The 28000-nt window shown below is 43.7% G+C and overlaps 2 protein-coding genes across 4 annotated transcripts; one reads left to right on the forward strand and one right to left on the reverse strand.

The window, feature by feature from the left end:
- Positions 1-940: 940 nt before the first annotated feature.
- Positions 941-11874, reverse strand: ATXN1L (ataxin 1 like). Of its 2 annotated transcripts, none has more exons than XM_046683857.1 (3): positions 11748-11874; positions 9621-9688; positions 941-8403 (listed from the first exon to the last, which is right to left on the reverse strand). In XM_046683857.1, the coding sequence occupies exon 3, from the start codon at positions 8284-8286 to the stop codon at positions 6220-6222; it is 2067 nt and encodes a 688-aa protein (XP_046539813.1). In that variant the 5' UTR covers positions 8287-8403; positions 9621-9688; positions 11748-11874; the 3' UTR covers positions 941-6219. The 2 variants fall into 2 exon arrangements, with proteins under 2 accessions (XP_046539813.1, XP_046539814.1); XM_046683858.1 differs by having other exon boundaries at positions 941-8406.
- LOC124251247 (IST1 homolog) lies at positions 11296-25787 on the forward strand. 2 transcript variants are annotated; one of them, XM_046683874.1, is made up of 10 exons: positions 11296-11374; positions 14211-14249; positions 15367-15493; positions 18018-18198; positions 18736-18823; positions 19302-19385; positions 20705-20815; positions 23012-23200; positions 24631-24676; positions 25134-25787. In XM_046683874.1, exons 3-10 carry the CDS (start codon positions 15406-15408, stop codon positions 25322-25324), a joined length of 978 nt encoding a protein of 325 aa, XP_046539830.1. In that variant the 5' UTR covers positions 11296-11374; positions 14211-14249; positions 15367-15405; the 3' UTR covers positions 25325-25787. The 2 variants fall into 2 exon arrangements, with proteins under 2 accessions (XP_046539830.1, XP_046539829.1); XM_046683873.1 differs by lacking the exon at positions 11296-11374 and adding an exon at positions 13902-14004.
- Positions 25788-28000: the final 2213 nt, after the last annotated feature.

Raw genomic sequence — 28000 nt, forward strand, 5'->3', positions numbered from 1 at the left:
TGAGCCAAATGCCTTTCTCTCACAGAGCTCCATATTGAAGTCTTACTTGGGATGCTTCAAAATGGTTGCACACTCAATGTGTGTCAAAGATTATGCTGAGCACTTTACATGGATTATCTCATTTAATTTTTACAACAAACTATGAGTTAATACAAACTCAGAAGTTAAGACACCTGGATTCAAAATTGTGCACTGCCATTTAATAGCTGTCTAACTTTGGGCAAGTTACTAACCTCTGCCCACCCACAAAATAGAAATAGTAGTACTAGCAACAAATGATTGTTAATATATAATGCAGTTGGGATAGTTTGTGGCACATACTAAGTGCTCAATAAATGTATCTGAGTCACTATCATGTATCTGAGTGTTTCACCTCTTACTAGTGGCAAGTTTCCTAAGTTAGAAGCAGTAACAATGATTGGAGCTGACTTATTCCAGCAATTTCTGACAGTATTCCTGAGGAAAGTAAAGAACTGGAGAAAAGGCCAACAGTGAGAACATCTACAGGTCCTTGTGGTGGTTGATTGTGCTAGTATCCAAATCTACAGGTAGACTTCTGGGTCTCTGAAATACATACCAACAGAATATGCAGACCTGCTACAGGACTAGCTTCACAATCTGCCCCGACTCCACCACACGTAGATGGGCACCATTTGCTCTCTATTACAAGCTCTCCCAGGAAGGGTTTTATCCCCCACCCAACAGCCACCATCTAAGGCTGGGATAGGAAGAAGGCGCAAACACCAAAAGGAAAAGCTAGTAGTTTATATAGATAGATATATAGATATATAGATATTGATATATATTGTGTTTACATAGTCCACAAGTTAAATGCAGGTATCCATAAGAGCATTAACAATAAAAATACAATCTGTGTGTAGCCAAGTACAGAGACTTAAAATGGTAAAACAGCAAAAAGGATCTCACAAAAGTACAAATATACAGTACAAATTGATTTATTTAAAACAGTTACAAAAAAGCACAACAAAATAGAGATTATCCTTAGAATTATTAATGCTTTGTTAAAGATCAGGTAGGATTAGAGGGTAAGAAATGGTATTGGGTGGGGGGAGCACCTGACTAGTTCTAAGGCTTTAGATACAATGCAGTTGATTACATATTAATTCAGCCATTACATACTGGGGATAGTAGTTGGGGGATCAGTTATTTATCTACAGGGAACTCCTACGCAAATCAGATCCATCCAGCCCTCCCCAGTGCAGTCCTTCTTTACTCCTCAGGACCCTAAAGCCACCTGGATGACAACGTTCCCATCCTCCTTTCTCCACCCCATTCCCTATCAATATATTCTTCCCTCCCCTAAGGTGCTGTGCAAGCTGAGAGCAGTCTGCTCTCTGCAGCTGGAACATATACTGTTTTGGCTACAGGGATCCTGTGTGACTAGGAAGGTTGTGGGGGACAGCCCTCTTTTTAATACTTCAAGTTTGCCACGAGTACAGTCAGTTTCTTCCCCAACACAAGATTCTCTTGAATGTATCAAGCAAATGAGGGATGAACCCTGTCTTTAGCAACACCAGCAATGCACTAACCACTCACAGCTCAGAACTACGTGCAAACTCCCTGTCCAGGGAGTGGGTGTAAAACCACTGTGTCATCAGCTGTCTCTCTCTGAAGAACCTCAGTCCCCATGACAGTCAAAGACAGAAATAAATGCTTGCCAGTTTGACAATAGGTAAAGGCACATGGGCTGCTGCCACACACACTGCAGACAGGAACCCAATTTGAGGCCATCTTCACTGCTGAGCATTTGCAGTAGAATGGCTTTGGGATCACACAGACTTTGAGTTTGCAATCTACCGGGGGAGGATCTAGGCTTAACAGGAAAACTAATAAAGAAACCTTAGTGTGAAAAGTGCATTTATTACTACCGTTCCTGCTGGGGAGGCTCAGCAGGACAAACCGCACCACCTCTCCTCCTTCCGCCCCAGGCACTATGCATAGTCTGCAGGTAAGGAGAGAATGCAGTCAACTCTAGCATCTTGAGGGCCAGTGTCATCCTAGGCCCAGACCAGGCTTATGGCCCAAAGATGGGTCCTAGAGTTGAAAGAGTAACTGACAGCTACAAAGACCCAGATGCTTATTTTATTATTGCATAATGTGGGAGGCCTTCCCTACCCCAGGGAAGCTGGAGGGTGAAGGCTTCCTAGCAAAGGGCTAATAGATTCCTGGTCAACATCCAACCTAGCATGGTTCAGCTCTTCAACTGTAGTGTACACTTTTTTCCCATCTGGAAAGTACTGTAGCTTCAATGTGGTTGAGTAAACTTAGCCCTAGGAGACCAAGAAGTCTCCCTAAAACTTTACTTTGCTTTTAAGAATGTGACCTAATCTCCCATGGCCAATTAATTGGGTTATCTTTACTCCAGTGGACCCAGGCTCTTTCCCAGTCAACCCATGTCCACCCTTCATCTCCAGTGTGATCACTCAACTCTTCAACATGCCTGCTTGTTGCAGGTTTAAACCATACCACCACCCTGTGCATCTCCTATGATGTCCACTGGTAAAAATAAAACTGCCCCACTTATGGGGCTATTATTTAGTCAAACTCCAAGCCCTCTTCCAACCCCAGAATCCACATAACTGGAGCCAGATGAATCTCCCTGGGATGCTGACACAGGCCCTAATCTGGTTCCCCATCATTTATTTTTTAAAACAGGATACAAGATATCACAAAGGAAAGAAGTTAATACACAGAAAACCCCACTAATAGGACCTGCTTGTTTCTCCCTCAAGACAGTCAGATATTTGGAGCCAAAGGGCTCCCAACAAGCACTGAAGCCAGTTCCCTTTGGATTCACCAGCCCACCAGCAGCATTTCATACTATCCCTATTCAACATGACTTTGCTATAAAGTAACACTTGCACATGTAAGAAGGGACAGGATGCCTGGATTTCATCTACATAGCCAAAGACATGGAAGGACAGGGAGCTATAAAGGGCAGCAGGCAGGACAGTGAGCAGACAGCAGCAGTGGCAAAGCAGCACAGACCAAAGCCCTTGGTGTTAAGACCAACTGGGACCAAGAGTGTGGAAGGGTCAGTCCAGATCTGCTGGGGCCCCTTCCCATTGGGTACAAGTGCTCAGCTCTGAACTCCCAGGTCCCCTTCCCCTGTTCTCCCCCTCCCTCGTGTACACTAATCTTGATGGGGATGATCTAAGACTTGGTTGTATTACCTGTCCTTTACCTGGTTCCCCTACTCCCAAATTGGTATAGGCATTTCCGTTTAGTGCCAGAGTCAGCATTTCTCCTTTCTATCCCCAAACTCTGGAAATGTCCTACCAATGACAAGGAACTGGCTCTGGCCTTCCTCAATTGCCCATTCCCCAAAAGCTGACAGGTTCCCACAAAAATGCTCACTTTCTCAAATCCACTCTTAGGTCTCTTGTGAACTTATGAAATTCCTAAGGAAGAATGGACACACCGTTAAGTTACTCATTTCTCATGGCTGGAAGAAAAGACTGAACCAGAGGGGAAAGGTAAGGGGAATGCCACAAGCTCTAACTAGATTTAGAGCACAGAGCTTCTTTTCCTGGGAGACCATACTTTACAAGACACCTCTGCAGTTCAGCAAAATCAAGTATTACTATATTATGTATGCATGGCACGGTATTAGGGGAGCTACTGGTATTGCTTCACCAGCAAGAGACAGAAGAGGAAGGAACAGCAGCAGAAAAGTCAGGGCCCAACTTGCCAAGGTTCACAAGATTTTCTCTTTCCAGGATTAAGTGGAAGTTACCAGGCTGGGAAGTGGAGGGTTATTTGATTTAAACTACTTGGCCTGTAACTGTTAGATATATGTTTGCTCCCATAAGGAAGAAGCTCAGTTGGTGTCCCTGGACATTTCTTGAGTGTCTACTGTGTGCATGTCACTATATTCAGTTGATAAGCCTTCCTATGAGGAAGGATGTTTCTGAGAAACCCGTGCAAACAATAATCCCTAGGTATGAGTTGCTATGAACAGCAAGAGATGAGGCCTTCTCCTGGGGCTGTCATCTGAGAGGTTTCCTCAAGACTCAGCCCCACAGGCCCCCACTGTAGGAAACAGGCCAGATAAAGCAGCATTAGAGAGAATGGGGGACAGAGAAAGGAAAGGACATGATCCCAACTGTGTACAAGGTTGAGTGTTCACCAGACAGGGTTGGTGTTTGGTTCTGAGGTGAACCAGAGACTTAAGTACTTGTGGTCAGGTCAGCAGCTTCCTTGGGATGGGCCTCCAAAAGCTGACTGGCCAGGTAACTGCTCTCAAGGAATGAAACAGTGGGGTGTAGGGCTTGTAGCAAACAAGCCAGTCTCAGTCACTTTGTTCCCCCAGGAGAACAACCTTTAGCACCTGAACACTAAGAATGACTCCATTCTCAGAACTCCCCCTCCCCTCAGGAGGTAGGTAAGATTATTTATCCCCATTTGGCAGCTGGGGAGGAAGTGAAAGAGCAAGAGGTCACAAGACCTGCCTGAAGTCTTTGACAGAGCAGAGATCAGACCTCAGAGGTTTGGAACTCCTGAGGACAGGACAGGCCTCGGCCAGTCCACCTCTAAAGGAAATGCCAGGATCATACCCTGGGAGAAGCCTCACCACAGAACTGAGTGGACAATACCCTGAGTTGCTTCAAGAGTCTAAAGACCCCAAAAAACAAACAAAAAACCCACCCACCCACCTGGAAGCTAGTAGGGGAGCCTAATTCTCAATACCCAGTGGAATCCCACAGTTCAAGCTGATGCTAAAAGTTGTGAAGAGAAAGTGGGTTTAAGACACACAGAGGGGCAAATGCAACTAAGATTGAAAATACTCTTTGCAGAGGAATATTCCACTACAAGGTAAAATCTAGGAAACTTCAGGTGTTAAAATTTTATCAAGACTATCCCAGAACCTTAGAGCTGGCTGTGGGAGGAGATGGCTTGGAGAAGCCTGAATGCTGGGAGAGGAAGTGGAATAAGATGGAAAGGGCTGTGTAAAAACACCAGGATGGGTATTGCCCAGCCAGTTGTATTTGCCCTGACTCAGGGCATAGTTCCCTTCTTGTTTCTCCACCAAGCTGTTCAGCTACAGAAGAGGAGACGACATGATTCTGAGTTTTTAAAAATAGAGAATATAACTGAAGGGGAAACCAGAGAGACCCCTACACAGCAAAAACTAGAGGTCTTGGTCAGAGTGGACAAAACCAATTTTGCACAAGGGGAAAGGCAGTGCAGCTACAAATTAGGTCCAGGTCAAGACACCATGCAGAGCAGTGAGGGCAGCAGAAGGAAGGGAGCAGTGCAGGCACTTAGGCACAACATAGACAGACAGAGGAGGGGTGGAGGGGCCTGGGGAAAAGGATCCACTGGTTCTTTGAAAAGTCACCATCACCAACTAGAGACTCAGTACAATTTCAAAGCGGGTCTGGCATGCTGAGTAGGAGCTGTGTCGGGTCAGCTACCTTTCCAGAAGCCCTGCCTAGAGCCCGGTCAGCCTGGCCATCAGGTCTTTCTCCCAAAGTCCTCCAACTGGGTGCTCAGCAAGGCAGTACTTCACTCTGAAGCCTGGAGGGGCTTCTCTCTCTCCTGGTGCTAGAAGCCTTGTGGCAGGAATGGTGGGGAGAGATAGGAAACAGCTGAAGCAGAGGATCAAGCAGAGTCCTGTAGATGAGTGCTCCTCCCCCACAAACTCAGCCAGAGACATCTGGAACAAAATTACCCTTTAAAGTGCACAGCTCTCAAAAAGAGTTCTGGGTGGGAACCCTCTTATTTCCAACCATGGGGCCTCCTGCCCTCTCACCACAAAAAAGAAAGGAAAAGAAACTTCAGACAGCTGAACTGCTACTATAAGCTGTGGATCATCGTTTTTGGCTCTTTCTTTGCTCCCTCCCTCTGCCACCTGCTCCCAAAGCCTGACTTTCCCCTTGCAGGAGCTAGGGATGAGGAGGAAAGAACAGGGAGGCCCTGATATTTGGAATGTTTCTTATCCTGCATGCACCCCCTTCCCTCCTTGGCCCAGGCCTGCTGCTCCCCATCACAGCACCCTCTAGCGCTGTCCTGAAAGGATGCCATGGGGTAATGAGCAACAGACCCTGTCTTGGGAGGCTGCCTTCATGCCTCCTCTTTCCCCCCAGTCTCACTGCCAAGAGAGCCATTCCCTGCTCGGCATGTGCAAATCCTCTGCCTGTTCACGGTGAGGCCCAGCTTCGGGGTAAAGCCCCAGTCCTGGTCTGGGAGAGAGGTTCATTTTCCTGCATTGGAACGCCCTTCGATGGAAAGCTTTACCTCCTGTGGAATGAAAGAGGGACGGAGCAGTGCAGCCCGTGCCTCCTCCCCTTGCATGCTGTATCTTTGGAAGCTTGGGGCTGGCCAGCAGGCCTGAGAACCAGGCTCCGGCTGTGAGGGCTCTACCATTCGGGAGCCCTCACCTGATGGCTGGCTCTTCCCCTCACTGTCACATTGCTCTCTGGGTCCCAAGACTGTCCTCTCAGGTCTTTCTCGGGGGGGACCCAGCTGGCCTGGGGGAGCACAGCTGGCCTGAGAAACTGAGTTACTGTTCAAGCTCTGTAAACTGATAGAGATGCAGACATCTCCCACCTGTAGCCGATGGCAGGGTAGAGAAAAGAGCTGTGCAGTCCGTCCAGGGCTGCAGGAGGACCAACCCTGGCCATATACAAAAAAGGGGTGCTCGGGGGGCACCTCGATGCTCACTTTGCTCTGCTGCTCACCAACCACGAAATGCAGCATGACAAATCCAGGCCACTGGCTTTCTTGAATGTCCACAACTGTGCTAGAGTCAATCTTCAGCCCCCCGCTCACTTCGGCACTGCGCACAAAATCCTGGGTCTGGAGGTCCTCCACCCGCTTCAGCTCCCCGGTAGCCAGCTGGATGATGGCGCCTTTCATGAAATGGGAGGGCAAGTGGGAGGAGGTAATGGGGGGTGGTGTTGGCTCCTTGTCTGCGAAGGTGGCTCTGGCCTGCATGTCCAAACTTGATGCCACCAGGATCTCCGAGCCCATGGGCAGCAGGCCTGGGTCAGTTCCAGCGGGCACCAAGTTGCCATTGGCTACAACCATTGCTTTGGGTAAAGGTCTATGTTTCACTGGTTCCTGATGGGATTGAGGGTAGAACCCTCGGGCCTGATTTTTCTCGGCCATCTCTGCTGGGTTCCTGGCTGACCCTCGCCCCTCACTCTGATGGTCAGGGGTATGATGGGACAGGTTGAGGGGGCTGGGCTCATCCTTCCTCTGAGCTGCCACCACACGATAGTCCTGAGAAGCTAAAGTGCCAACCACCCGCTGAACCTCAAGGTCGGTGTCTGGGGTCCCTCGGTGTGCCGGCACTGCCACCTCCACCCGTGCAGTCTGAGAACCTGAAAACAACTGTCCATCCACCACACAATCTACCACTGGCATCAATCCCTGGCCTTCGCCCTTGCTGTTGGGAGAGTCCAGGGCTTCACTTTCCCGTCTTATTAAATTTCGCTCTCGCTGTCTCTGTCCGTTAGCAGGGGCTGCTTCCAGAGTAGACTGGCCCTCTTGAGGGGTAAGAACTGTGCTGGCACCTGCTGGAGCGGTTTCATGCAAGGTGTACCCAGCAGGTAGCCTGGACATCTGATAATAAATGGGCATCCGGCCTGGAGCAAGGTCCAGTGGCTGAGTACTTGAGTGATGTGGCAACTGTCCAGGTGGGGAGGTGGCAGAGGGGACTTTGTTGAATGAGTGGGCCGGGGATGAAGCCTGTGGGGGAGGAGTGGCTCCTTCTGCCAGGAGTGAGGCATATGGCACAAAGTGTGGAAGGTGAGAGGTGGCGAGGTTGGCAGAAGGAGAAAGGAGGGGACTTGGTAGGAAATTAGGTGGCACAGCATAGGGAAGGCTATAAGGAGACCCGATAAACTGTAGAGAGGTGGATGGGAGCTGAGCATAGTGGATTGGGGGATAGTGGATTCCTGGATGTTGAATCAGAGAAGACGCTACATTAAATGTGGGGGGCAAGGGGCTCATGTTTACCACGGATGGGAGGCCAGTTGGGGAGAAGGTGGCAGGTGGCACAGCCACCTTATACAGCATGCCATACTGGTCCACTGTCAGACCAGTGATGGCCTCAGCTCCATCACCCCCCAGGCTGACTCTGGCTCCTGCCTGGCTCTGCCCGGCCACTACAACCCCTCGGGACCATTCAGAAGCATCACTGGAGGGTGTGTGGTTAGTTGAGCAGCTGGTAGTTCTCCCCATATCCTCGCTGGTCACAGGGAGGTCTCGTTTCTTTGGTGGAAGGCATTCCTGACTCCTCTCATGAACAGGTTTCATATTGCTTTGTGGTGTTCCTGGAGCCTGGAAGGGGTCGGCCTGCTCCTTGGGGCATCAGAAGGGGCTTCTCTGTGGCTCCCCTGCACCCCTCTCTGCTGCTGGCTGGGGTGCCCACATCTGCTAGGGAACAAATCAGAGGCAAAGAAAAGTAACCTAGGGGTGAACCAAGTCAAACGAAATAGCAGCAACTGTGCGCATGGAGGAAGACGTAACAAAGGAGACCACTGGAAAAAAAGAGGTATGAGAAAGGGGCACGCAAGGATGTTACCCCCTCATTCATCCAGCTTAGGACATGAAAGAAACAGTGAGGGAAACCACAAAGAGCTACAAAAACAAGCATTCAACGATGCATAAATAACCTGTGGGCTCTACAACCCCAGAGAAACCAACAGCTTCATGATTAGTCATGCCTCTGATGGGGATCTTGACTTTTCTCAGCCTTCTCCCCCAAGGGGGATTTGAACACATGGTCTTTGCTGCTGGCTCTTTTTCCTAAGTTTCTCCTTTCACCACCAAAGACTACTGTGCTATCTTCTTTCCTAAAGTATGACCTCATCCTCGCTTCCTGTCCCCAGCCTAATTTGAGTTATGATCTCATCTATCCCCACTCCCCCGGCCCCAGGCCTAGCTAAACTCACCTTTGCCTTATATCACCGCTACCTCAAGGACCCAGGTGTCAATAAGTCCTGAGGGTGCTTGTGTCTTTTTTTTTTCAACCTTGTTTCCCAAACATGTTATGGAAATTAGTATCTTCTTTGCCCCATAATATACTACATTCAACTTGGGCCCTATGGAGACAGTGATTGTACTGGTGTGTTCTACAATTTATTTGTTTCTCTTCCTCCCCAAAGAACAACAAAACACTTCTCACCTCATGTATACTTCTTGTTCCCTAGTCTGGCAAGACTTCTTTTCTTCTCACTAACCACCTTCAATTTGCCTTCTTCATTCATTCTCTTTCTTTTTTCCTTTGTGTTTTCTTTTGCCAATGGCTCCTTTTCCATTGTAGGTCTCCTCTAGGAAACCACTTCCTAAAATTCTGGTTCCATTCCTCCAAACATACCTGTTTATTACTATCTTAGGGTCTATATGATTCATAAGATAGTTTTCTCTCCCCTTTCTCTTACTGTCACCTTTCATACTTGTTTTGCCCACTGTCATAAAGTATCTTTTTGGTCTGAACATGTCAATGCATATAAACTTTGTCACCTATTTCTTCCAATCAAGCTCCAGTTCTTTGAATCAGAAAAGAGACTTCTATACTCCATTCTATTTTTCCACTGTTGAATCCTGGATGTTTTTCTGCAACAATGTATCCAAAGCGCCTGTATTACCTGAGCTTCCAGTGGTGCTTCTGAGCAGCTGTAATAAGAAGCAGTGTCCTCCCCCCTGGCTTGAAAGCCTAGAAGACAGAAATAGGAATAAAGTAAGCAGCAGCCTAGCCCCTGAGCCTCTCCAGGGTCGTGAAGAAAGGTAATTTCAAAGCCGGAAAGACATTAAAGCCCAGGAGTCCCTGCCTTGTCTTCTTCCCCAGAGGTGACAGCACATATGTCCAGAGTGCCCAGGCAACTGAATAGAGAAAAAGTCATCTCTTAAGCTCTAATTTGTAGGAAGACATCCCTGGAAAAAATTTTCCATGTGTCGAACTTCATTGTTTTCCTTAATATCATATTCTTCATTTTCTACCTGTACCCATCCCACATAGGTTAAATTTACTTCAGATCTCAATTTCAGGTAAATGTACAAATAAAAGTGGAAGACTCAACATTGTTCCCATCCGAACAAGGAGAAGCTAGAAAAATCAACTTCACAGATTTCACTTTTATTCAGGGCCGATGAAAACACATGTGGAGGTTATTTAAATGAGAAAAGCAGCACTAGAGGGAAAAGAACAATTATTTATGTTTCTAGGGCAGAAAAAGAGGTCAAGGGGGAGTCACTCAGGGGGAAACCTTATTAACAGATTTTCAGGGTAAAAAATTGGGCTCATGTGTATGTCAACTTTTCTGAGTGACAATTTGGTACCAAGTACTGAATCAGGTGTGACAGAAAGTGAAAACATTGCTTTGGTCCTCACGTAGTTAACAATGGAACAAAATTCACAGTAAACTATCAATATGCGAACATACGCATGCCAGAAACATCAAGCACTGAAGAATGGAGCCTTAATTTCTGAAAACAGAAAGTAGTACTGATTAATACTCTGAGAAACTACCCACTGTCTTGATCAGGTCCTAAAAAACCACTGCAAGCCTCAAACCAAACTGAAAGCAATATTTCTCTCTTAAGATTGGCAAGGTGTGGAACAAGCCCTGATGGCCTAAAGTTCAGCACACGCCAATTCGGTAGCTGGGTTCGGCTCCAGGAGCCATGCTGTGGCAGCAGCTCACATAGAAGAACTAAAAGGACTTACAACTAGAATATACAACTATGTACTGGGGCTTTGAGGAGGGGGAAAAAAGACTGGCAAAGTGTGGATGTACAAAAAAAGGTGATGAGATGGGAAAATAAGGCGGAAGACAAATTCTTAGTTACATAAACAAATTACACAGCGGGTAGAAGTATTGCATGCCTTCTCTGCCTGAATTCCAGTACCTGAAAAGCAGTTATCTTTCTCCTTCATTCCCAATAGAAATTGGGGTCACACTTTCAATCCCAGAATGATCCTTGCTCCCTGCACCTAAAACATTAAAGAAAACCTGCTTCTAGGTCACTGAGGGGTTAGCCAAACAGAGGCTAATAAAAGGACTGACAGAGGCAAGAGGTCTGAGGGAATGACAACAAAGAGCCAAGCTTGTGCACTAGGTTCCCACAACACAAAACACATTTGGAAATCTGAAACCTCGGCCTCTGAAGGATGAGGATTTCTCAAGGGGAAGACGCATTGTGACTCCAACCGAACTAAGGAGGAAGGGGGACCATTCGCAGAGCTGCCAACGCTGTCAGCAGAGCCCGGAATCAAGAAGCTAAACACAGCCCGAGACCTGAATTCGCTGAGGGCGAGACGTGCACCTGCCAGAAAGACAGGAGCTTGGAAGAGACTAGAGCTTATGGCTTCCCATGATCCGAAATCCTTGCTCCAACAAGGGTAGGGCTGGAAATTGGGAATTCTGCGTTGAAAGGGTGGGAGTTGACCCTTCAAGCAGAGGGGCAGGGGCGAGGCCCCGCAGGCGATGCTTCCTTGTTTGGGGGCCTCTTCCCGCCCCGAGGACTCGGACACTCCGGCCCGCGGAGACACAGTCGCGGGGACGCCGGGGCCTGAGGCCGCCTTCTGGGCCTGGCCAGAGAGAAGCGCGCGGGGGTCTAGGCGCGGCCACTTTCGCTCCCTCGGTCCGCGGTTCTCGGGCCCCGGTCCGGCGGAGCAACGGGCTCAGGGGGGCCACTTCCTCTGGAGCTCCGAGCCCAGGCCTGCTTGGCCTCCGTGAGGTCGGTCAGCGGCCCCCACTCCCGGCGACACTCACCGGCCCATCTCACGGCGCTCCTCGGGCTCCTCTCGCTCGTCCCGGAGCCGCTGCAACCACGGCCGCCGCCATCCCCGGCCCCGGAGCCGCCCCACACCCAGCGCCCCCAACCGGGCGCCCAGAGATGGCGTCAAGCACGTCCCGCCCCCGGCGCGGGAAAATTGCGTCACAGCCTGGGCCAGAGAGCGACGCCCAACAGTACCCCGGAGGGGAGGGCGCTAGCCAACCGCCCCTCTCGCCCAGCCCTGTCTCCGGTGGCAAAACTAACTCCTCCTTCGAGGCCGGGTCACGGGAAGAGGGTTGGGCCCGGCCCCCTCACCCTGAACCCACAATGACTCCGCAATCTCTCTAGTAAATTCTGGGGGTTCCCAGACAGATCCTTGGGGCGTGGCCATCAGAGACCCTCATTTCCTGGTCTTCCCGGGCCTGACTTGTGAAGCCTCCCCTTGGGAACCTCGGGAACCCGGAGGCAACCCGGGCCCAAGAGATTAAGGACATGCCTGGACATCCAGAGTGGAGATGGGAGCTCTTTAATGGTTGAGAGGCCTCTGAGGGGTGTGATAATGGACCAGAGCCAGGATCTAGGGGAAGGTGAAGCAAATAGTAGGAGCCTTGAAAGTCTGTGAGGAATGAGAGGAAGGGGCTTGGTAAAGTGGGAAGCAGCTTGGTTTAGTGGGAAGAGAGCTTGACTACTCAATGAAATATTAGGTCACCATTCATTGCCAACTAACTAGTCGACTTCATAGTAATATTAACATCTGATTAACGTAAGTGGAGAAAAAATTAACACCAGATGAATCTGTGCTTTGATTACATCTATGTAAAAAAGTAGTTTTGCATACAAATACAAACTAAACCGAGAAAAATAGGTTTAACTATTGGAGAGACTGGATTTGGAGTGGATTTTTCTCCTTTCCATTTCTGCAAACTATGTCCAATAACAATTCATTTTCTTTTTTTTATTTTTTTTCCTCTTCTCCCCAAAACCCCCCAGTACACAGCTGTACATTCTAGCTGTGAGTGCCTCTGGCTGTGCTATGTGGGACGCTGCCCAAGCACGGCCCATGAGCGGTGCCATGTCAGGGCCCAGGATGGGAACCAGAGAAACCCTGGTCCACTGAAGCGGGATGCACGAACTTACCCACTGGCCCTGGGGCAGCGCCAACAACAATTGATTTTCATTTGAGTTAGAAAGTATTGGCTGGGCTATGATCCCTACTCTTTGGCTATCTGACCTTAGGAAAGTCATTTTACTACTTTAGACTTGGGTTCCCACTTCTGCAAAATGAGGAGCTTGAACTAGATGGAGTGGGAGCAAATGTAGATAAGAGAGCTCTTTAAAGATTTTAAGTGAAAAAATAAGCGAACGTGCACAGTGTGATATCATGTATTTAAAGTTAAAAGACATAAATTACAGTTGCATGTATTTCTGTGTCTGTACAGAAAAGGAGTAGAGGATATGCAACAACGGGTTAACTTTGGCTATCTCCGGAGAAGAAAATGGAATTTGGTCGTGGCCAAAAGAAAGAAAAGGGACTTATTGTTTGAATTTTTTATGAGAATATTTTCTTAGAATATTAAAATGAGTAAGTTAAAATACTAATAAAGTATATGATCTTTAAGATTCTTCCTAGGGAAGACCATTTTCTTTTCTCACCTGGGTGGGCACAAAGGATCATCAAAATTATTGAACACCACACACACACACCTTGCACCAGTGGGTAAAACATAGTGAAGCTACTGATCTGTTGCCATCTAAATCAGCAGAGGGCTTTGCTTCGTGAATGTTAATATTATTCATAACAGTCATTTTGTCTCTCAGTTTGGCCAAGAAGGAAGTCCCGTGGTTGCTCAGTGATTCCGTTTTAGCACTAACTGGCATTCTGGTTTCTAGTTCATTCCTTAGCTTACTAAACTGGCATTAAAACTGTCAAGATAGAGACCCTTGGACCATCCAGGTGTAGTTAAGGATAGTCAATTTCTCCCAGATCAAGATACACTCTCAGAGAGCTGGTTTTTCAGACAAAGTGGAAAGGGCAGACACAGGTAGATGCAAGCAAAAAAGTTTTTTTGGCTAACAGCCATTAACATAATTATGTGATGCAAAAGCATGTCTGATTAAAAAAACAGGATGTTCTGATTGGTGAAACACAGGTGATTTCCTGGTTTGGTGCTGTAGTCTCAAAAGGGTGGGTCATATCCCTGCTGAATCATCTTGTAGAGCTCTTTACTCCAAGAAGTCTTCATTTCTTTGGTGGTACGTATTGACGGTAGGAAGCTCCATAGTGACAGTTTGACAGGAATATTAGTGATAAGTAAACTAATGTAGTTTTCATTTATTGAAAAAAAAATTTTTTTTGAGGAAGATTAGCCCTGAGCTAACACCCACCACCAATCCTCCTCTTTTTTGCTGAGGAAGATTGGCCCTGACCAAGTTTTGTTTTGTTTCTTTTATTTCCACAGAGTTTTAAGAACTGATGAAGTGAAAGGAGATTTTGAAAGGTATTTGGGACATTTGGGGACTGAAAAGTTAAACTTCAATCTGTTTTCTCCACCTGTTCCCTTTCCCTGGATTCCTATTGAATTCCTCTGATGTGTGTAGATTGAATGTGTGTGATGGGAGAGCTTGAGCTCCTGTGCTGGAAGGAAGACAACAACAACAACGACAACGACAAAACCCTGCCGTGCTGGTTATTGTTCACCCTCAGGAGGCATGAGTTTCAAACCAGCTCTCCGTGTTGTCTAGATTCTTGTCAGTAATTTTTTGAGACCTGTAGTACGGGCAGGGGAAGCTCAGACAACTATTCCAACTCTTTTTGACGTTAAGGGATCAAACCAGAGAGAAGTGCTGGTAACTTGGGAAACCATATGTGTCATAACAACAGGAGTAGATGGCTTTTTTTATAATGTCACATGTTCCTGCTTGTATGCTTCTGCATGTGAAGGTGTCATTTTAGGAACGGAACTTTATCTTTTGATGCCAGTGGCAGAAATAACTAATTCCAGCATACACTGAAATTATAGAAATACATAGCAGATTTAACTTTCCCTAGAAACCTGTTGGTGCCTGGTATTAGATTATTTTTCAAGACCTTTTCTAGATGTCCAAATGTAGAAATGTGAAATTTTCAAGCTTCTCTTTTATCTACTTCTTTGAACAATTCTGTGTCCTCATTTCCATATGCTTTTAATGTTATTTGACCTCTCTAGATTTCGATGGGGATTTCCCCTTCAAATTCACTAATATTTTATCTAGAAGAAGGTCTTACAATTTCCCATAAGTGACTGATATGTCCTTTGGGGAGGGAACTCTCCCTCTGTTGTATACTTCCTCAGACACTTGCCAAAGACTTTCATTTTTGTCAGAAACTTCCTGCAGAACTCTCAAAAGTTTCAGTAAAAAACACTAACAATTGGAATAAACTGAAGGAAACCTAACCCTTATTTTAATTGCAAGAGTCATATCTGGGAAATTGGTCCACAGAGAAGCAAGTGCATTCAGGACGTTACTGAGCAGCCAGGAATTCCTTACATGGGGCTTCTTGAATGAATAAAGTAGATGTGGAAAAATGAGGGCTCCTGTGACACTGATAACTCTTTCTCTGGGAAACTTACTCAGCAAGGTGATTTGCAAGCTGCCGTGCCTTGTGGTGAAATCATGTTCAGCTCTCCTTTCAAAGCTGATCGCCTTCGGGTCAACTTGCAACTGGTTGTCAATCGCCTAAAACTCCTGGAAAAAAAGAAAAGTGAGTAAATACTCCAGGCAACATAGCAAGCTGCCTCTCAGATCACTGTGCAATTCGCCCACCACCCTGGGTGATATATCTCCTAAGACTTTACTTACTAACTTTGGGATTTAAAGGGATGTTTCTGAGTTGTAGGAATGTGGGAATGATTAGTATAGTGATCAAATCATTTAAAAGTTTCCAAAGGCTTAAAAGTCCATATTACTGGACTTCTCTCCACCAAGGCAGAGGATTTTATCTAGTCAAGCCTTTTCAAATGTGCTATAGCTATTAAGTTTAAGCTCTCAGGCAAATTTTTCTGGAAGAGCCCTTCCAGAAAAGGCTTCCTCACCTTTCTTCCAACACACACACACACACACAAAATGCTATTTCTTCTATCAGGTGACAGCTCAAGCAGTATTACACCCATGAGTAGGGGTAGTGACTGACACATGTTGTCTTCTTTCTTTAAGTTCAACTTATTTTCTGTTGCCTTTTGCTCTTTCCTCATTCCAGTGGGTCACATGAGCCATTAACCCCTCAATAAACTGCAAAACTGATGATCTCTGATTATGAGGAAGGTTCAGGTGAAACAAGTATTGCATGTAAATACAGTTTTCTGAGTGCTCTGTAAACAGCACTATTTACTATTGAATTGCCATAATCTATTGGTAGAGAAGCAGCTGTTACTCAAACTTCCAAAATGACTTTTGGGCATTCTTTAGCCAAATCTTGCAGAGGGAGTTTGGATATTACTCAGATAACAGAGGCCTAAGGAAAGTAGCCAAAACAAATGGAACGTAGGCGAACCTAGTGTTACCCATTATTTTACCATGAACAATGAGGATGACAATGATGGTGCACACAGAACTTGTGAATTTTAAACTGCATGCTCATGTGCTATTTGATCCTGACAATCCAGTGATACATATTATTATCCAGATAAATTTTATCCTCTTCTTACAAAGGAAGACATTTAAATGTGGAATGCCTGAATGATTTGAGATAAATGAGGTGAATTAGCCCTGTCTTACCTAAATTTATTTCTTTTTAAAAAGACGTAATAATCCTGACCTTCTGTCACTTCAGGGTTCTATTTGTAACACAAATTCTAACCTGAGCACACAGTAAATATGTGCCTAGATTAATATTGGTGGAATAGCAGTTTAGCGTTTATCAGAAACAAGTCTAGTTCTACTGTGATTTCTTTTCCCTGTGATGTCCAGGGCAAAGAACATTTTCCTACTTTGGGCTTAACTGAGCACCCTTCCAAGAACTGAGTTTTGCGTTTATTTCAGATTCAAATGCAGTCTCATGTCAAGATTTGTTTACAATGACAGAGTAGCTCTGTCTATTCACCATTAGATGGTGGGCATCATTTTTAGGGTATAGTGGATAGACAGGGTATATAATTTGGAGGCTCAGGTTTTCCTGGCTTTTGAAGAGCCTAATTCCCCAGGCTCGGTCATGAATTGGTAACACAAGATGGTAAGACTTTACGTATCATGGTGGTTTGGCCTGGGACAGGTTACGTTTGTTACTTCAACATGACTCTACTTGTTTATTTTATGACACACTGTGGTGAAAAAGCATAGGAGTTTGCAGGCTGAAGATTTGGGCTTGAGTTCCAATTCAACCTGTCACTCCTAGTCATGTGACCACAGACAAGCCATTTAACCTCTCAGAATCTCAATTTCCTCAGCTGTAAAATGCAAATAACGTACAAACTTCACGCAGGTGTTCAGGGATCAAATGGAACTTTATATATGAAAACATTTTTTAATGCAGAACACTTCGTGCATTCTCCTTTTTCAAATAACTAATATTTTTATTACAATTCACTATGGAACATTTTATTTATTTATTTTATTTATTTTTTTGAGGAAGATTAGCCCTGAGCTAACCACTACCAGTCCTCCTCTTTTTGCTGAGGAAGACTGGCCCTGAGCTAACATCCGTGCCCATCTTCCTCTACTTTATATGTGGGACGCCTACCACAGCATGGCTTTTGCCAAGCCTCGCCAGATCCGCACCCAGGATCCGAACTGGCGAACCCCAGGCCACTGAGAAGCAGAACTTGCGCACTTAACCAACTGCTGCACCACCAGGCCAGCCCCATGTGGAATATTTTAGAACATAAAGTTTAGCTGACAGGATAAAATAAAGATCACCTGTCGAAGCACCGCCTAGAGCAGTGGTTCTCAACCTGTAACAGCTGTGAGAATCCAGAGGGCTTGTTGAAACATAGATTGCTGGGCTCCACTTCCAGAGCTGCTGGTTCAGTATTTCTGGGGTGAGCCCCAAGAATCTGCATTTCTGTCCAGTTCCCACATGATGCTGATGTTGCTGATCTAGGGATGGCACTTGAAGAACCACTGACCTCGTTCACTGGTAACTTTGTCTATGCATATATGGTATATCTTGTGGATATTTTTGGGTTTTTAAAAATAAAAACCTTGTTTCACACTATCATGTAACCCACCTTTTTATTCAACAAACTCCTCTTTGCACATTCATTTTTCTGTATGTGTGCTTCGTGCTGCAGCCGAGCAGGCCCAGAAAGCAAGGAAGGAGGTTGCTGACCATCTGGCTGCCGGCAAGGATGAACGAGCTGGGATCCGAGTGGAGCACATTATCCGAGAAGACTACCTTGTGGAGGCCATGGAGATCCTGGAGCTGTACTGTGACCTGCTGCTGGCTCGGTTTGGCTTGATCCAGGCCACAAAGTGAGATCTGTTGAACTTGCGTCATTTCTCAGGCTCAAAGGAGTGTCAGGGCATCCCTGTCACCTAGTGAGGAAGAGGGTGGGCTCTAACTTGTTGAGACTGTATCAAAGAAGTTTGTGTCTAATTTTTCTAGGGAGAACTAGCCCTGCTTGAAGAGAATATGTCACTCCAGAGAGCCATTTTTAGAGCTGAATAGTTGTCTTTCCCCCCTTGAGCTGTAAAGATACAGTATAAACTTGTAGTAGAAAAGTTGGGAAGTACAGATGCAAAAGAATCCATAATCACCAAATCTGGAAATAAGAATTTTGGTATATTCCTTTCAGTCTATATACGTATATCTGTATGTGTATAAACACACACATGTATGCGTGTATATCTATGTTCATATTTACATATATGTACATATAGGTCTATATTCTAATTTCATTTTTAAAAATCATTTAAGATTATATTTTGAACATGTCCATGGGCTACCTTTGAAGTAGGGAAAACAGGGAGACGTAAGCCCTGAATTTCATAATTTCATGCTTTCCTTAGGGAACTGGATTCTGGTCTGGCTGAAGCCATATCTACACTAATCTGGGCAGCTCCTCGCCTCCAGTCAGAGGTGCCTGAGTTGAAAATAGTAAGTTTGAAGAATTTTAACTGCCTGTACAATGAATGTAGATGAGGATATCACTAGTGTTACTCATTCAGAATTGTAGGATTATTTGGGGAATCCTTTCTTCTCTTAAAGGTTAACCAAAAAGTATTTTGTTCTGTTAGTCTTTAAGTGAAAAATGAATACTTTTTTCATGGCAATGGTGGGAAAACAAAATTTACCTAAAAAAATAAAACTTGAAACTGGGTTTGTTTTGCGAGGGAGAGGGGTGCCATAATTTATAGTGCTTAGAATTAAAAGTTTTCAGTTTCACATTTATCAGATATTTAAAAACAGGGCAAAGCACTTGTTATTCTTGTTGTTTTGATGCTAAAAGAACACGATTCCAATGAGGTAAGATGAAAGTGATTTTTGCTCTTTTGGTGTTTCTTTATCTAAAGTAAATTTACCATAACTTCATGAATTTTGCCTTTATTTCTTTCTTGGTGATGGTTTGCTGCAGGTGTCTAACCAGCTGTGTGCAAAGTACAGCCAAGAATATGGTCAACTGTGTCGAACCAATGAGATTGGAACTGTCAGCTCTCGGGTAGTACCATTTCCAGAGACACACATTTTTCTAAACCTCAAGTCTGGGAAAAGCTGAACAAGCTCAGAACATGTAATTTTGTGCAGACTGAAAGATGTTTAGAAATAAGTTTTGCATTGGAATCAGAGCAACTTGGATGAAGATCTTGGACTAGAGAACTCAAATCTTTATCAAAAAGCTAGATCAAGAAAACTGAGCTTATTTCTTTAAAAAAATTTTTTTTTTTTTTTGCAAAGGAAGAATCACCCTAAGCTAACATCTGTTGCCAATCTCCCTCCTTTTTTCTTCTTTGTCCCTCCAAAGCCCTGATACATAGTTGTGTATAGTTGTAAGTTCTTCTGGTTCTTCACTGTGAGCTGCCACCACAGCGTGGCTACTGACAGATGAGTGGTGTGGTTCCATGCCCAGGATCTGAACCTGGGCTGTGGAAGTGGAGCAAGCTGAACTTTATCTGCTAGGCCATCAGGGCTGACTCTGAGCTGATTTCTTTATTAAGGAAGTATACATTTTTCCTAAATTTAACTGGCCTAGTAATATGAAAGAAGTTAATGCAACTTTGAAGTTTCAACTTTTGAATATTTCACAGCATGACCACGCATACATAATTCAGGACAGACATTCAGCTGGGACACAGAGATCTGGCTGAAGTGTTTGTTTCAGGCTGGTGGACATTCTCATCATTCAGGGTGTACATTCAGACTGGTTAGTGCCTTGCTGTACTGGTTTTTGAATATGTTGAATATCACCTCTGACATAATTCAAGTACTTGTCATAAAATCAGAATTCTTGATTCAAAATATTTTTTCTTATGTTTATTTTGTTCCTCTTATTCTACTTGGTTTGAGATCCCTTCACCCCAGGACAAGACTGTCTTATGATACAATCAGGGCCCTACCTTGTTGTTGCTAAATTATACATCTTTTTTTTTTTTTCTCTTTGCTGAGCAAGATTCGCCCAAAGCTAATACCCATTGCCAATCTTCCTCTTTTTTTGCTTGAGGAAGACTAGCCCTGTGCCAATCTTCCTCTATTTTTTTGTATATGGGACAATGCCACAGTGTGGCTAATGAGTGGAGTAGGTCCACATCTGGGATCCAAACCCACAGACCCGGGCTGCCCAAACAGAGTGTGCAGAACTTTAACCAATCAGCCATGGGTCCAGGCCCATTATACATCTTTTTAAAATCATACATCTGACATTACAGAGACTAGAAAGATGAAGAACAATGATTCAAAGGTGAAAGACTACCTAAACCCTTTTTTGTTTCTTATCTTGTAGGTATGTGTGTGACCAAATTCATTATGTTCTTTATTTTGCAGCTAATGTGTAAATTAAGTGTGAACACTCTACCCCAGGTTCTAGTGGAACAGTACCTGATAGAAATTGCTAAGAACTATAATGTGCCATATAAATCCAAGGCAACCAATATGGTGAGTACTTTCAAGAAGGGAGGATTGACTTAAAGCTGAGATTCTTATTGTGTACCAGAAGATTTTTTCTAGTTAGGAATGTGGCTTCCAGAGTAGCTTTTTCTACTTAGGAATGTGGCAGGATTGTAAAGCAGGTGACATTTGCACCTTTTCTCTGCCCACATACTTTTCCTAACAGAACTTGACTTCTGCTAACTATCAGATGACCCTTCTAAGTTGTTAACAACAGAGTAGAAAACAAAGATAAAGGCACCTAAAGTGTTATACTCAGAAGTGTATAAAACATTTTTAGTTCTTAAGATCTCAGCTTTGTCACAGGGATATTTTGCATTTTAATAAAGAGCTCTGGAATAAAGGCTACAAAATCCGAAGGCACAAGGCACTATCATTTAATCTTGGTTAAGAGTATGCGTTCAGTAGTGAAATAACCCATATTCAGAACCTCGCTCCACCATTTATTAACCATGAGACCTCAGGCAAGTGACTTACCCTCTCAAAGACTCAGTTCTCTGAACTGTAAGAAGGGGATAACAATAGTTATTAACAAATATCATAAGTGTTTAAGATGATTAAATGAGCTAATACATACAAGGAAATTAAATGCAATGCTTGGCATGAAGCAAATATAATCAAATTTGGCTTTTTATCATCATCATCATTGTCACAGAGAGTGGATTAATCTTCCAAAAGGTGGTCATGGACTATTTTAGGATGACAGATTTCTCCCTAATGCCTTCCAGTTGCTGGGGCAGCATGTGCCATGTTGGATTGTGGTTAAGGGGCACACTTGTCTTTTCTGATGCTTTGCTCCTGAGGGTTTCCTGATAGGGACTCTTTCACTCTTTTTTTCTCTTCCAAAGAGTTACATGGTTTGTTGAAAAATGCCACATTGGAAAAATTTAGACAATATAGAAAGGCACTGTGAAGAAGCAAAAGCCACAGGAAATGCCACCAGTGATGTGCCAAGGGCTCAGGCTCTGGACCTCTTTTCTTTCTTCCCTACTCTCTAGGTGATTTCATCCAATATCATGGTTTTCAATTCCATGTTTATGGTGAGGACTTCCACATGTATCTCACTTGCTAAGGCCTCTCGGCTGATATGAGCTCCAGGCTGACAGATCCACTCACCTTCTTGACGCATTTACTACTCTGATCTAACCTCAATAATCTTTTGCCTGGATGATCCTTTTACTGTTTTTCCTGCTTCTACTCCTCATCTCCGTTAGCTGAAGTTCAATATAGCAGTCAGAGATCCTGTTAGGACCTAAGTCAGATCACATCACTCTTTTTCTTTTAAAGCCCTCCAATGGCTTTTTATTTCACTTGGAATAATAGGCAAAGTCTTTCCTATAACCAACGAGGCTGCCTACACACACTCTCCCCTCTTCTCTCTGGCCTCATTCCCTCCACTCTCCCCCTTGTTTACTTTGTTGCAGCCACACTGGCCTCCTCGTGCTTCTTCAAACACATATGCTGGTTCTCACCTCAGGACCTTTGTACTTCCGGACACTTTGTTCTCTAGCTATCTGCCTGGTCCCTCCCCCACTTCCTTCAGGTCTGTACTCAAAATGTTTGTTCCCTTCTCTGTGCGGCCCTTCTGGCTACCTTCTCTAAAATGTCAACCTCTTCCCTCTTCTCTGCTTTATATTTTTTCTTTCTCTCTCCTATCTCTATCTAACACACTGTACAGTTCACTTAGTGATCTTGTTTATTATCTGTCTCTCCCACTGGAATATTAGTTCCATGAGGACAGGGACTTTTGTCTATTTTGTTCACTGTAGCATCCCTAGTACTGTGCCTGGTTTACATTAAGTGGTCAATAGATTTTGTCAAGTGAATGAATAAATCCAGAGTTTACCACTGCTGAAGTTTGATGAACTTTCCTGTAGACATATCTATGCATATTTACATCTAGCTCTTATTTATTGGTGTACCAGTGTCTGACCTCATAGGTTCTTACAACATAGTCATTGAAAGAGGGAAAAAGATGAAGCACATGGGCCAGAAAACCTGAAGGTGGCCGTACCTGTCATTGACTTAGGCTAGACTCTAAGCTTCACGAGAGCAGGAACCATGTCTCTTTGCTCACCGTTTCTTCCCCTGTGCTTCCAAGAGTGCGTGGCATGTAGTAGGTATGTAATAAACAAATGTGTAATAAATTGAGAACCCAATGTGATTCTTTCCCTCTTACTTCAGGTTGAAAGCCCAGCAGACCTGATCAGTATTGGATTTACCAAGGATGTCAAGAAAGGTGCCCTTGACAGAGGAGGTGGGACTGTAGCAGGAACTGGTCCTACACTTGGGGCATCGCCAATATCTGTACCAGGGCCCTTACCTGTGCCATCCCCAGCCCCTAGTTTCTCTTCCCTTCCTCCCGAAAGACAGGTCAGTACGGATAGGGAAACTGAATCTGGGATGGGACTACAAATAGTGCTAGAATGTATTTCTAAATGGGCCTTTTGAATGGTAAAATGATCTTTGTGAAGTTTTTTAAGGTTGAGGGGCATATTTGTAATCATTTAGCTGATATTTGATGTGTTTTTATGCTGAACTCATGAGAAAATAGGGCTACAGTCTTTCATCAACCTCTTGACAGTACCATAATATAGATTGCAAAGAACGTGTTTATGAGCTGGACAAATTTTAAAGTCTTTAATGTACAGTGGCTTAGACTCATGTTTCAGATTAGATATATTCAATTTATTTGTAGCAAAAACAATTTATTTTTGAAAACAGTATAAAAATCTCATAACTTTGTACACACAAATTTGGAGAAGTCAAATAAGTGAAAACTAGAGAGCCATAGGCATTAATTTTCTTTACTCCTTGTTCCTTCAGTATGAGGTAAGGAGAAATTGTTCTTTTCTTCTCACTTTGCTAGGTATTTCTGACGCCATGAAGCTCTTTTTTAAGATTTTATATTTCAGACATAGTTTAACTCTGATTTTCCTGGTTGAAATTATCTGTCTGAACCACACCTTGTGTATTGCTCAGCTTCTACTCTTGGAATGCAAGTCCTCTGATTTAAAAATAAAGCAAAGCAAACTTTTTTATGGAAAATTTAAACATATACCAAATTAGAGAGAATAATATAATGAATTTCCATCACTCATTTTCAACAGTTATCAACATACTGCTGCTCTTATTTCATCTATCTCTCTCTTCCTAACACTTTTTTTTGGGGAGGGAGAGAAAGAATTTACAGCAAATCTCAAACATTATATATATAATTTCTCCTGTAAATACTTCAGTGTATAACTCTAACACATACTCTTTGTTTTTATAATATAAAACAGTCATTATGATGCCCAAAACAATGAAAAATAATTCCTTAATATCATATAATACTCAATCCATATTAAATTTCCCTGTCTCAAAAATGAGTTTTATAGTTATTTTGTTGAAATCAAGATCCAAAAAAATTCACATATTTTGTTCGCTTGTTATGTCTCAAATCTTTTAATCTCTAGCACTTCCTTATTCCTGCCTCTCCTTCTTTTCTTGCCATTTATTTGTTGGAGAAAGGGTCCTCTGATTTTATTAAACTGAATCATCTTCCACAACTAGCATCTCCAGACTCAAAGATAAAAGATTTCCTGATTCTTGTTTGAGGCTATAGGTGACAGAGGAAGCAAAACCCATAGTCACTCTAAGGCTCATTTCTAGAAGGCATAAAAAAACTTTAACCTTAAACACGAAGGAAGCTTGACTGTGATAAAATTAATTTTAAGAAATATTTATGGAAAGTTTACTGTGAACAAAATGTGTGTTTAGAATTCAAACCCATTACTTCCCAGTGGTCTTTTTTCTTTCAGAATGCCTCCTATAAGAAGAATGATTTGCTTTCTTCCCTGGTTCCTAGTAAGTATAGGGAATGCTGGTAGAAGTTAGAATTGCTTGAAATTTATTGAAGATATTTCAGTTATAAGACTATTCCCCCATTGGTGAGAGAAGTTTATTAGTGATTTACCAGGGGTACAGTGTGTTCCTTTGTAGTAGCTAACAGTTTTCAAGGTGGATGTGGATCTCAGAGATGTTTAACACAAAAAAATGTTTTTAAACCACTACCACTCTAGATCATCCTGGCACATGTTATGAAAAATTGTGCCTTTTTAAAAAGTCCAAATTGCCCTTGAATAAGACTGTGAACAAAATGTAACCACTACCACCATTTGCATGATGGAGGAATTGTCCAGTTTTCCAGCCATATTATGTGCTGTACTCTCAAAATCAATAATAGCTACTGTCTTTGAGGCTGGGAATTCTTTCTGGAGGACTTTATTGTTGTGACTTGTAATTACATTATTGAAATGAACAGGTCCAGGACTCAACCCCCAAACTTCTCTAAAGCCAGAATCAAGAGCCAAGATTGGTTTTGATAACTTTATACTGCCTGAAGTGCCTGATGTAAAACCTCAAGCAAGCCTATCCATTGACCCTTATGATTCTGAAGAAGTTGACTTTGAAGATCTTGACCGGAGACTTGAAATACTGAAGAAAACCACGTAATCCTTAGTCCTGGATTGAGTATTTGCCTGGGAATCAGAGCTCCTGGGCACAAATTTTAACATGGCCACCCATGTGTGGGTCTGAAGTTTTCTCATGTACAGTTCCTTCCATTTCTTAAATTCTATGGTTCACTTTCTGTAATAAATATAACTATTCCTGTCCCTTAAAATTGTATAATTCTTAGATGAAGAGTCCCGATCTATAGACTTTTATTAATTGTAGTAAAAAAACTTTTGTTTTCTCCTGGATCCTTATTTCTCTCATAATTATCTCTTTTTCTAGGGAGACAGAATGGAGTGTATTTAAATCTGCCTCTTATGCTTGCTAGCTATAAGATTTTTGGTAAATGGTATCTCTTGTCAGACATGCGTGAAAGAGCCTAGAAACTAGAGGCCTAAGTGTCTTTTTTTTTTTTAAGATTTTATTTTATTTTATTTTATTTTTCTCCCCAAAGCCTCCCAGTACATAGTTGTATATTCTTTGTTGTTGTAGCCACCCCTGACACAGGAAGGGTTAATAATCACTGGAAAAATCTTGCCAACAAACTGTGACCCGGAGGTGAGAAGGCCGGTTAGCCAATGACGGGTAAGACCTCCAAGGGGAGGCAACCTAAGACAGGCATCGGCCGCCCGGGGGCACAGATGGAGACACGATATCGGGAGCAGGAGGGGCCATTGCCTAGGAGGCCTTGCATGCTCCGAGAGAAAGTATACGAGCACAGCAATAACATGATAATATCAAAACAGAGGCCAAGGGAGGGCTCCTTGAGAAATCGCTAAGAATTCTTGGCATTCGCTAATTACTTCATCCAGAACACTTGTGTATGTTTAACAGATGTAAGCTATGTATATATTGAAATGCTGGTTATAATAAACTCAGAGTGGCCATCAGCCCTCTCCGCATCTATCCTGATGTGTACGTTGGATTGCGACACCGACAGTTGTGGGTCCTTCTAGTTGTGGCATGTGGGACGCTGCCTCAGCGTGGTTTGATGAGCAGTGCCATGTCCGCGCCCAGGATTTGAACCAATGAAACACTGGGCCGTCTGCAGTGGAGTGCGCGAACTTAACCACTTGGCCACAGGGCCAGCCCCTAAGTGTCTTTTTTAAAAATAAATATTTGAAAGAATGTGCAAACACTGAGAGTGAATGAGAGAAGTGTTTTCAGGAAATCAGTGGAATCCTGTATAGCAGGGTTCAAATTTAGACTCTGCAATTTATTAGCTGTGGACCTCCTTTTGCTCACCCATAAAATGGGCACAATCATGAAGATTAAAAGAAATAATGTATGTAAAGCTCTTTATCACTTAGTAGGTGCTCAATAAATAACATTTCCTTTTCAGTTTCTATTATTTGCTAAGTTCTAGTGGACTAAATATTAGTGATTCTATGAGACTCGATGAAAGAGAGGGTGAGAAAACAAGATGGCCAAATTAATTATTTTGTTTGTTTGTTTCTTGTGTAACTGGTATTTTTTGTTTGTTTTTCTTTGTAATAGATTTTATTTTTTAGAGCAGTTTTAGATTCATAGTAAAATGCCAAATTAATTTTTGAATGAAATGATTGGTTATGCAAAATCTTTATTTCAGGGGCCAGCCTGGTGGCACAGCGGTTAAGTGCACACGTTCCGCGTCTCTGCGGCCTGAGGTTCCCCGGTTCAGATCCCGGGTGCAGACATGGCACTGCTTGGCACGCCGTGCTGTGGCAGGCATCCCACATATAAAGTAGAGGAAGATGGGCACGGATGTTAGCTCAGGGCCAGGCTTCCTCAGCAAAAAGAGGGGGACTGGCAGTAGTTAGCTCAGGGCTAATCTTCCTCAAAAAAAAAAAAAAAAATCTTTATTTCAGAATCCTATTTCATGTGTCCAGGAAAGTTTACATTGCCCCTTTTTCAGGTAAGAGAGTGATGCCTATAAACCAATTTCTTTCTTTAAAAAAAACAGTTTGAAATGTTTCATTCTAGGATGTTCCCCTCCTCATAAAAAAACAAGTTTTTTCCAAGAATATAACGTTAGAGGGAGGATTTTCCAAATCCAAGGCTAGGGGCCCACTTGCACAGCAAGCTGGCTGCCTCTCCTGGGGAGTAAGGCGCCTCAGCCTGGCACCTGTTCCAGTCCTAGATCATCCTCTGGCATGTGTGAGTGGCTTGATGCAGAAGGAGTTTGGTGTTTCCTGAACTGGGTACCAGGACTGGCTGCCCCAGTTACTGTGGATGTCCCAACATGCCATGGACTTTCCAGGCTAATTTTAAAGCAACTTGTAAGACTGACTGATTTTAGAGGAACAAGGATAGGGCTACGCACCCAAAGGAAAACAAAACCAATTTACCATGGATCCGTCTAGGCAAATGATGGTGCCATATTAAGGAAATAAATTACTTGAGTAGGAATAATGAGTCAGAAGCCCTGCTATGTTTCTGGATGGTACCTCCTTCTCCAGTGGCCTCAGTTTTGTCTTCCTTAAGTGGGAGAATGGCACCATTTCCTCAAGATGGGGTTTCAGTTGGCTGCAGTCTCATATCTGATGAGATGTTTAACTCCAAAAGTGCCAACATAATACAGAATCATTTACAAGCCAGTACAACTACTCTACAAAAAATAAAATATGCGACATAAAACATCTCAGGTGGCCCTTTGGGCTGCCTCTTTTAAAAAAATCACTAAAGTAAAGAGGAAGC

The sequence above is a fragment of the Equus quagga genome, chromosome 13 (assembly GCF_021613505.1).
Source record: "Equus quagga isolate Etosha38 chromosome 13, UCLA_HA_Equagga_1.0, whole genome shotgun sequence".
Lineage (NCBI taxonomy): Eukaryota > Metazoa > Chordata > Mammalia > Perissodactyla > Equidae > Equus > Equus quagga.

What these genes read in the sequence shown, in the direction of transcription:
- LOC124251247 (XM_046683874.1), top strand. Translation starts at nt 15,406, where the DNA reads ATGTTCAGCTCTCCTTTCAAAGCTGATCGCCTTCGGGTCAACTTGCAA. An exon ending in AGGTGCCTGAGTTGAAAATA is followed by an intron (nt 18,824 to 19,301) that starts GTAAGTTTGAAG and finishes GGTTTGCTGCAG; the next exon opens with GTGTCTAACCAGCTGTGTGC. An exon ending in AATCCAAGGCAACCAATATG is followed by an intron (nt 20,816 to 23,011) that starts GTGAGTACTTTC and finishes CTCTTACTTCAG; the next exon opens with GTTGAAAGCCCAGCAGACCT.
- ATXN1L (XM_046683857.1), bottom strand. Translation starts at nt 8,286, where the DNA reads ATGAAACCTGTTCATGAGAGGAGTCAGGAATGCCTTCCACCAAAGAAA.